This window comes from Plodia interpunctella, chromosome 21 (genome assembly GCF_027563975.2).
Source record: "Plodia interpunctella isolate USDA-ARS_2022_Savannah chromosome 21, ilPloInte3.2, whole genome shotgun sequence".
Classification (NCBI taxonomy): domain Eukaryota; kingdom Metazoa; phylum Arthropoda; class Insecta; order Lepidoptera; family Pyralidae; genus Plodia; species Plodia interpunctella.
The window spans coordinates 3,764,011-3,775,208 of NC_071314.1; the positions used below are offsets into that span (position 1 = coordinate 3,764,011).

At 33.3% G+C, this 11,198-nt stretch overlaps 2 protein-coding genes across 2 annotated transcripts; both read left to right on the forward strand.

Annotated features, from left to right (window-relative positions):
* Positions 1-5,413, forward strand: LOC128679137 (fatty acid-binding protein-like). The gene is made up of 4 exons (XM_053761176.2): positions 1-191; positions 2,412-2,581; positions 3,070-3,180; positions 4,314-5,413. Exons 1-4 carry the CDS (start codon positions 107-109, stop codon positions 4,371-4,373), a joined length of 426 nt encoding a protein of 141 aa, XP_053617151.1. The 5' UTR covers positions 1-106; the 3' UTR covers positions 4,374-5,413.
* A 3,052-nt stretch (positions 5,414-8,465) lies between these two features.
* LOC128679471 (fatty acid-binding protein 1-like) lies at positions 8,466-11,198 on the forward strand. The gene is made up of 3 exons (XM_064436653.1): positions 8,466-8,673; positions 10,293-10,467; positions 11,184-11,198. Exons 1-3 carry the CDS (start codon positions 8,594-8,596, stop codon positions 11,196-11,198), a joined length of 270 nt encoding a protein of 89 aa, XP_064292723.1. The 5' UTR covers positions 8,466-8,593.

Below are 11,198 nucleotides of genomic sequence, written 5' to 3' on the forward strand. Positions count from 1 at the left end.
GACTCAAGTAACTTCAGTCAGGTGTACCGCGCCCTCCAGTAGTGACGTGCGACAAAATCGGGTATTTACTCTACGATACCAAGTACCAGCCTTGAGCTAAATTACAATGGATTTGGACCAGTTTGTCGGAAGGAAATACAAACTAGCAACGGCCGATGCTAAAAATTTCGACGAATATTTGAAGTTTTTAGGTAAGTCGTAGTATATTTATTTTATCTATGGTCGTGGTTTAATCTGGTAGGCAATTTTAAGTTCAATGAAACCGATAAAGATTAATCGATTAAGTAGATCGATTTAACTTCGAAGTTGAGTGTTTTTGTTGAATTGTTACTTGGAATTTAGTTGTCAATTTTCATAATAAATCCATCTTATTTACGATTATTATGGTAGAAGTTGTATTAAAAATAAAGTAATACATTTGAAAAATATATTGAAATTATTAGCATGTTTAGAGACATCTTTAAATGTATCTTTAGATTTATGTATTTTTTTCAATTTATATGGTTACATGTGGGGCACCAGATAAGTTTATTGTTGTGGGCGTGTATTTTGACATAAACTGCCGGCAATGAATTGTTAATACCGGTATAATATTGACCGGTCAACATCTATTATTAGTGAAGTAAGTGGAAAATTTGAAACGAATTTTCATTGCAATTTGGAGGAATTAAAATGAAAGTACTTAAGTATAGGTACAGCAGATCATTGAAAAGTTGAAAACCATCTATTAACTTTCAGATATTACACAACCTACCTAATAATTATCATGTTAATTTACCTATAATGTTAATTTACCTATTACATATATATACATTTGTGGTCTATTGGTAAGAGCTTTTGACCAACTCAGTGGCTTATGGTAAATTCTAATGAGCTTGCCGGACTGCTGGGTTCGAACCTAGGTCAGGTCTAGACGGAAAATAATCTTATACTGATTGTCCTGAGTATTGGATAATCTATCTAATATGTGTTTTTTATAAAATATATATAATAAAATATATAATATAGTATCATTGAGTTAGTATCCCATAACACAAATCGTGAACTTACTTTGCGGCCAACTCAATCTGTGTTATTTGTGGATATTTGTTTATTTTTACAACTTTAGTTATCTATAGTACATAGTATAGGATGATCGCAGAATGTTATGCAGTATCCAAAATAGTATATATTCAAAATTTAAAAGACATTAAACTATTTAATGTTCCGAGCTCCAGTCTCTAGATGCAATTAAATTAGCTTCTAGATTTTCTAGAGTATTAAAAATATTTATTTTCCTACCATAAAATATGCATTTAATATTTTCTGCATTATTGCGTTGTAAGGTGAACAGGTTAAGCATTTGCATAAATTCTAGAAACAAAATAAATTTCCTAGTCGTCTTCTCCTTATGCCCGCTCCACACTATCGCCGAAGTTAGACACATGCTGACGCGAATGTGTGAACATTGCGTTGCTAGTATGAGTGCTGTTATTTACCGCAATGAAAAACCAGCAATGTATACCGAATCCGCCAAAGTTTATCAAACTGTTCGACGACAGTGTAGAGCCGGTATATGGTTTTATAACTTACTCAAATGGATTGCCGACCTTATAACGTAGACGTAATATTCGGCAATCAAATTTACATAATTCTGTATGACTAATAATAGATTATAACATTTGGTCAATTATAAATATCTCTTCTCCTATTTTTGTCCTCATAAAGTATTCAAATTGTTCAATCGTTCTATCAAATTTGTATTTGAAAGATTTAGACTACAGGTAGCAGGTAGTATAAAAGCAGTCAAAAATTTTACACGACTGGTGAAAAGGGTGTGTAGTGCTTTGAGTGTTCATATATGTACACTACATCTACATGTACTTATGCGTCACTCTTCAGCCTTCCATCTATCTCTACACAAAAACTTACTCTTATCTCTCAATCCCGGCGATGGCAAAAAAAAATCCAGGCAGGCGAATCCACGTGGCTGAGGAAGGAACGCCGCGGGTGAAGCCCAAGGTGCTTTTTATATTTCTGTTTTACAATATCTCTCTCTCTCTCTCTCTCTCTCTCGTCTAAGCGTTTTCCCGGTTTCTTTCGCAGTCGTAAGGCGTCGGATCCTTCCTACCTTTCTACCTACCATCATTTCCATCGATCTTTCTCCATTGCGCATGGTTTGTCTTACAGTATCATTGTTAAACACTGGGCTCTGATACCATAATTAGATTAAATAAGTTACTAACATAGTCTTAAGAACATTGTTACTAGAAGATTTTTTACCTATGTTCACAAAATATACGAATTAGATTTGATTTGGGGCACGATCCAAAGCATGGCCGCAAGCACGCCATGGTGGGAGAAGTCATTGCAACCATTTTATAGAATTTAGAATTATATTTCAATCTGAAATATTACTTATTAAATTCCAGAAATCGGCTTAGTGTCCCGCAAGACGGCCGGGTCAGTGAATCCCGTGGTGGAGCTGACCAAGGACGAGAACGGCTACTACGTGCTGACGTTCCACACCCTGATCAAGACCGTCCGCTCCGTCTTCAAGATCGGCGAGGAGTTCCTCGAGGAGCGACCTGATGGCGTCAAGGTACGGTATTCTCTCTCTTTCTCCTAACATCATTTTGGTCTCACGCTTGACCTCTGATTTAAAATCGGCTCTGATTTGATGACCTGATGCCTGATATGGATGTTTATCTCTGTATGTGTATCCTTACATTCTCCACATATAATAAAATACAGTCCTGTTCGCGATAAACTCAAAAACTACTGCACAGATTTTCAAGCGATTTTCATCAATAGATGCTGTCATAGTCTGATTCCTGAGAAAGGTTTAGTTGTATAATTTACCCGAGTGAAGACGATATTGTTAGATGTTATAGCCAGTATGGTATCGTTGAGTTAGACTTACTTGGGGCTTCTTACTAATCTTGCTCAGATTCGTGTACTTTGGGAGACCGAAAGAAGGCGTAAATGCGTTGGTGATGGCAAACTTTTATACCAAAATATCTAACTTTGCATGGTCTTCCACTTAAGCTACATTTTCGTTATTAATTTGTTCCTCACATTACTCTTCAGGTGAAGTCCAAGATGACGGTGGAAGATGGCAAACTGGTGCACATCCAGGTCGAAGACAATGGCAGGACTTCCAAACATGTGCGCACATTCACCGATGAATCTATTACTGCGGTAAGTCCATTACACTATCTTCTGGATCAGTGACCCCATTGTTAATGTCAATCGGTAAACAAAGAAATAATTAAGTACGTAATTTTTTTATTTATTAATTTATTGACTGTGTGAGTAACGAATATATTAGAAGTATGATAGTTGCTCTGGTAGTACCTACCTAAATGAGTTGAGAGGACAGGTTATTATGGTTTAGGCATGTAAAGAGAAGAAAAAAGACGAACAAAGTGGCAAAAAAGATGATTATTATAAACCGATGGAGGAGAGGATGGCACAAAAAGAAATAATAAGCAGGTACATGTGTTTGTCAAAAACACAGAAATGTTTTTTTATGCAACACTTATTATACAAGTTCTTTTTGCGATTTATTGTATAATAATTAACAAAATATATGACAGTAACTCATCGAGTAAAAAAAATTGTAATAGATAATTTTAAATATATCAAATCACAGTCACAATTTTAAATATATTACCCATATAATCACAAAAAAGCGCCTATGTATTATTATCAAAATTAGAGGTAAAAATAGAATAATTATAATCAGTGATATTACAAAAAAAGAAATTATTATTATTTAATTACATTAAACAATTTCTCTTTATTTTATTAATTCTGAAACCACCGTTGTTCTAAAAATAATAACAAATGAAAAAATCAATAAAAACCTAAAACTAGGTATTGTATTTTGAAAATAAAGATCATTTCCGTGACCTTGGTTAGTATACAAATTGTAGGCGTGCTATTGATGATTTTACAAAAAAAATATACCTATGTCATTTATAAAGGAGTTTGACGCAAACTCTAAATTAAAACAAGTCAAACTTGATCAGTCACTGCGTAGTTTTTTCGAATGAGTTTACATTTTTGATCTCAGACATACCTATGCAATAGTGTACCTTTATCATCTAGCCATAAAATATAAAATGGTGATCTTGTCGTAAATATTGAAAACATTTGGTATATGGACTTCTATTATAGGTACTATATTAAAATCCTTTATATAGTATAACACATCTTCTGTGTGTAAGTAGGTATAATTTGTTAGTTTTCGCTGTTAATTAAAAGAAATCGAACAAAATGTGATTTAAATAAAAGTTTGTATTAATTTTGTTTCTTTCTTTTTTGTCCAGGTGACCACAGCAGAGGGGTGGGACGGGGAGTGTGTTCGAGTATATAAATATGCATCTTAGAGCAACAAATTCATCTGTATTGTTCTCTTTGTACTGTTACCTATACCTTTGTGTAGACCAATTAGACTATTAGAGGATAAGTAGGATCAAACATTAAAGGCGAATACCAAATAAGGTAGATAGAGTATTGTTACAATTTTGGTTGATTAATCGTGAAATAATTACCTTTTTTAGTACATGAATTTCACTGTGAATATAAGTACTAATTATTGTTTTCGAATCGAATAAATTTAGGTTTTTATGAATATTTAAATTCAACGAGGCTTATGTCAAAATTTTATCTTTTCGAGAAAATGCAATTACATGTGACGTAATGGCTAATATGCCCTGAAAGATAAGAATACCTTTCAGGAATAACATGCTATTAATTTCTATTGTAAATATCAGGTACTTATATCCCACACAAATACGTCAAAGCTATCAAAAGTCCCCAGAAAAGGGATACCTACAGCATTAGATACATTCTTGCCAAAAAAAGTCTTCCAAAAAATTAAAAACTTATAAATTATTGTTACTGTAATAAATTTGTAAATATTTGATATTAATTATAACTTAAGTTATAATAGGATTTTACAATTAAATAATAGATTTACATTTGTTATTGTAACGTAGTATTCAATTCTAGCTTAAACAATCAACTTAAATATCTTTTGGATATGCCTTGTGGTGGTGATTTACTTTCACAAAAAAATAAAAATGTTATTTTAATTGATTTTTGTAACTACCGACTGCCATACGTTATCTTAGGTATAGCACAGACGAGTGTAGATAAGTCCTACCCTACTCTAAACGCTCTATATAAGCAGGTATGTATCAGGTTGTCCCCAACTGTACAAAGTAAAAATTATAATTGTATGTGAAAATTTACATAAGATGAAACATCAAATTTTATACAAATAGTTATAATACCAACATGTAGGATTTAGGTACCTATCACGTAGTTACCATATAAATTGTTTTATGCTAGTGTACTTACAAACAAGGTACCTATGATGTGATGGTTAAATAATGAGCACAAAATAAAGGTATCTCAGTGTTTATATGTGTTATTTTATATGCTATACAATATAAGGTTTGATCTCCCCTTTTTAGATCATCTTCATTAATCTGTTATCAGATTTTTTATTATGGTGATGATTTTTATGAATTTGTTTGAAGTTTGGCGAAAATAAAAGAAATTAAATTTTATTATTGCAAATATATTGTAGCCAGATGATGACATTATTAGGTAACAAGCTTTTGCAGGTGGTTTCGTCCGCGTTTATTTCGTCCGTTCATAACTTATCATTGTCAGTCATCAGAAAACGGCATCAAATTCCATCCAGTAGTTTTTGCGTGATGTACAAACAGACAGACATAAAAAATTATGTAATTGATTTTTTTCATCAACAGCTCTACAAATACGTAGGTACTGTCTGATATGACTCACCTGGATTTAAATTTTTATATATATTTTTGCTTTATCTTTGAGTTGAAAGATCCGGTTGGGATTTTTCCGGAACAAAATCTTTTGATATATGAAAACACGACACTTACGCGCCATGTGCATATGTGCATTCCACATCTGGACAAATGTTCTCCCTATATTGTAATCAGAAAGTATTTCTTAATAAATAAAAAAACATAATTATATTTACCTATAACCATTAAAATAATAGAAAAATTGCTGGAAAAAATAGCACAATATATGTGTTATCAAAATTAAAAATAAGTATATTTACAAAAAGAGAGAGACTATAATGCATACATTGTGTGACAAAAAATTCGTGGGTGCAACATCAAGGCCATGCTTATAATAATAATGCATTGCCATACAAACTTCTAAAACTTAGGGAAATCGATTGAAATTGCATTAAGATAAATTCGCTAACCTAGATAAACGAAGATTATCGCCTGCAACAGGTGTGGTCTAGATAACTCGTATGTGGATTAAGGTAACTGATATCGATTGTTTGTTGTGAATGCCCTGATAGTAGCAGGGCAAAGGTCAGGGAGAAATCGATGATAACAATTGGCGAGGTATTAAGAGCAAATTAAATCTATACGTATGTGAAATTACTGCGCATCCTAGTATCTTTACCTATATGCATTCAGTATTTGATAGTCGAAATGTCAAAGTTAAATGAATATTGTCGTAACTAAACTAAAACATGATGATGATGTCCGTCAGAAAAGACAGACTTTCTATCAGATTTATTATCAAATAAGTTTGATGAATTACTTTGAAATTTTGTTTAGATAGATTTACGTAAGCTACGTATTAACGAAAAATAATGGGGAAATAATATTTTTGATACTAATAGAAGCCAAAACTGTTTTTTTTTTCTGTCTGTTCGTTCGCTTTTCACGCAAAACGGTGCGATTTTCACGGCTGTGTAGCGGATAGTCTGACTTAAAAACTGGTACAGGTTTATTTACTAAACATTACATTATATAGGAGATATTAAAATAACATGTTAAGAGCGGACACGCGAAACAAACGCGGGCAAAGCCGCGGTCAAAAGCTAATCCGAGAAATAAAGCCGATAAATCTAATAAGTACTTCAACTTTGGGCGTTCATGCACTCGTATCGTGTGATTGAAAATGACATTACGTCGACCTCTCTTATTTTTTTATTGACAGCGAAAAAAATTCAACTGTTTATTTTTTGTAAAATATTCCCACCTTTGTTTAATGATGCGTTCTGCTGTGTCACGCAGACATACATATAATTTGAATTATTTAAATAATAATACTCATAATAAATTAGCCGGCGCTGCCTATTGTTTTGACATCTTCTTCATAGTCGTATTCCTCATGACTGAGGGTCGTGGTCATTACGTGGAATGAAACACACACAACAACTTTCTTGGCATTATTAATGGAGTGGTTTGCCATTGCCTTCTCCATTTTACACACAAGTTAATAATAATCAACCAGTGTGCAGGTTTCCTCACGATGTTTTCCTTCACCGGAAGCAAGTGGTGGTCGATGAAAACTACTTTATATGAGTCAGATTTGTATACAAACTCATGTGGCACGAGTCGGATCCGAACCTGGGACCTTTCGACCCACAGGCGGGCGTCTTAACCATTACACCACCACCGCTTCCTATGTTTGGACATATTTCATCTTAAAGCCTTATCTGTCTTATAGAACTTTGCATGTGGTTGACTGTGTACTTATAAGTAACCCCAAAAATTCATACTAGATTTAATATTTCTGAATTCTCTTTTTCGGAATAGAATGAGAAAATACTTCAGAAGCGAGCATAGCGAGCGATGTCTACGAATCAACTTGGGGCAAGAATACATTTTTTGTATGTATGTTTGTAACGCGATAACTTTCGAACCGTTGGTGGAACTAGGATCTGGTAATACAATTGTGAAGTTCGTGGGGCATCAAAATCGAATAAGTAATTTTTGAAATATTCCACAATTTTGTAATATGTTTAGATGATTTGGCAGTTTTCTGCCACGGAAATATATCCAGCCCATAATAAACCAATCCTAAATGAAAGAAAACGTTAAGGCTAATGACTAATTATGTACGTGTAGTTCTTGGAGTAACTAGTATTCAATTCAGTTCCTCACTTGGACGACCAACCTTGGCAACCGTGGACGACCCGGCCGCCTTTTGCTGGAATGAGAAATTGAATTAGGTAAGTTTCATAGAGGATGGTGCGATATAACACTGGACCCAACACAGGGCCATAAATAGCTATTTAAAAAAAGTATTCAACGTTAACTCATTTAAGTTCCTCATAAATATAATATATATTATAATAAATCAGCTGACTATAAAAAATAACAATTTTCAATTATTATCAAGCCTTTATTATGCAATGGTTTGGAAATACAATCTAATTTTCACATTTTGTAAAAGGTACTGACAATAAAAATGTAATTATATGAATATAATAATATAGTAATTATATGAATATAATAATATAGTAATTATATGAATATAATAATTATTTGATTTCCTGCTTGACTCTTTCGCAATTACTCACAGAAACAAGACGATGGTTTGATACTTAGGTTTGATAGAATATCTTGAAGTTGGAACGCTTCAAAGTCTATAGATAGGCGGATCGAGCATAGTTCTAAATTTATCTTAAATGTAACCCAGTAGCCTACAACTTTACAGTGACTTACCAAAACAAATGTAAGGAGCGATAAATGTGTATCCATTTAGTTGGTCCAATGAAACACAACACAACACGGCACAAGTTGCTAACATGGCATACCTTGGCAAAGACTTAAAATTCGAGAGGGAGGAGAACTTTGAGAACTTCATCAAAGCTCTAGATTTCAATTTGTATTTTATCAATTTCAAAAAATAGTCTACCGCTTTCTTATGATATTGGCAAATCTATCTGGGTACTTACTGATGTCCACAGACTGCATTTACCTACCATCTGGAAACTTGCGTGCATGTTTGCTTTCTACGATTTTGAAAGTTGATAATTATCTAATTTTAATTCTGCTGAAAATATTTTATATAGTACATATGGATCCTGCAGATTTTCTCTTGCACATTGTGTCGTCTATTGTATAAGAAGGTAACATAGTAGGTAAATAAATAAATATGCTTATTGCCTGTTGATATGAAAACAACGCAATCCAAGGGCACCAATAACCAAAAAGGTGGTGATTTAGCGATGTTTATAATAAAACGATAGACTTTTCGAGAAGTTGATAGGTTATTTAGTGAACCACAGAAAAAAGTTGCGTGAAAAACCCCTGTGGTTGAGCGCTAAGCGCTAATCATCACGTTACCTTGCATGAGTCACCTTGATGACTGGGAGAATTCATTTATTACCTCGCTTCTTCATTTTGAGTTACAACTTTCAAATTCACTACATCTTATTGCCAGACAATTTATGAACAATTTATCAATAAAAAGTTGAAGTTAAGTTAGAAATGTTGGGACTGTTCCAAGATTAAAAATGTTTTAATTTCTGAATTGCGTAAAATCTATGAATATTTGACTTCAGAATAAATGAATTTTCCAATATATATTTACGTTTATTTATTACTCAGAGAACTTAAATTGCCAGTCTTATTCAAAACAAATCATTCTTTCTACAAGTTGTTATTATCTACGATCACCTAGAGCAAAAAACATTTATTTTTTTAATAAATATGTACCTACTTGTTTTCGTTCCTCTGTTAAATAACAACTTTGCGATAGACGGACAGGCCGACACAAGATGCCCATTAGCCAATGGACTGTCTTCCTCGTAAAGGATAATTAATGTTAAAGACATCACATTAAACTTGCACTAAAATAAAGCCAAATCAACAAATCCATAAGTATCGGAAATCCAAAGTCTAAAGTCGCGGAAATTTGCGCAAACTGGTAAATAAATGTCTTGTAAATAAGTCTACAAATGCAAATATATTTATCCATTAGTAATTTATAAATTAGTATTGGATTCATTATACGTATAATACTAGCGGCCCGTCCCGTCTTCGCTCGGGTATAAACATAATAAATCATACACCTAAACCTTCCTCAGGAACCACACTATCTATTGATGAAAACCGCATGAAAATCCGTGCAGTAGTTTTTCGAGTTTATTGTGAACAGATAGACATGGCAGAGGACTTTGTTTTATAATATGTATATTTAAGGAGAATTATTCGCTTCGCGCAGGGACATTTATCGTTTAACAATAAAATAAATGGTGGTCGTAATTTCACAGTGAATAATTTATAGCATAAGTATAAATGGCGTTTTATAAAGTGGTACTGTGTTTATCACAAGCGGTATTGGACGCCCGCTTGTCTAGTCCCAGGTTCGAATCCCATAGGTGATCCTTTGAATAGACAGCACCACACAGTCGAAGAGGTTGTATTTGTGGCTAGAGGAGCACCACCTCATCCGGTTCTTTGTTGTTGGTATTCGATGTTGTTGCCTAAATAGTAATATAAACAATACCGTTTAATTCCAGGTCTGTCCGGCGACGACAAATTGAACTATCTCAACTACAAGCCCAGGATTAAGCTGGTGAAGAACGGAGACAGCTACACCATCTCCGTCCTCGGGGAGAGGACTAAGGAAATCACCCCCGGAAAGCAGTTCCAGGAAGAGATTAATGGGCTTCAGGTAATAAATATATTGTTCATGAAAACACGGGTCATTTACGTGTGATTTACGGGTCATTTACGCTGGAAAAGTGGACTATAGTTTCAGCCAGTAAAAGTATTGTATGTATGGCACCTAAAATTTATAACAAAATTCCACAACAAATTAAAGATCAGAATTTAAATTTATTTAAAAAGCACGTCAGGTCCTTGCTGATTGATAAATGTTATTATAATTTGAATTTTTTTTTAATGATAGATTTAGATAAAAATTTAGTTAATTTAGTTACTTTTATTTATTCGATTTTGTTTTGTGGGATGATAGCATGCTCTCCATTTAAATTTGCATACCCGTGTGAAACATGTAGGATTAAGCTTTTCTTTAAACACCACATTGTAATAAAATGTAAACTCATGTTTTTGCAAATAAATAATCTTTGTTTTTTGTCTTAGTCTTATAGAAGAACTTTTTCAAGACGAGCGCAAGATTACAATATCACACTTGAGTGACCCGTATTTTCACTAAACAATGTATACTCATGTCAGTTTTACTGTTTTAATCAAATAAGACATTGATCATAGTCTTGGATAAAAAACCTGTTTTATTCACCTCACATAACTGAAAAAGATAATGTCTTCCTTTAATCTGAGCGTACATTATATTAGCTGTGAGGGTACCGACAAGCTCGGGTAGTAAAAAATATATATTAAAATTTTGAAGATACACCCTTGTTACAGGCGTCAAAGGGCTAG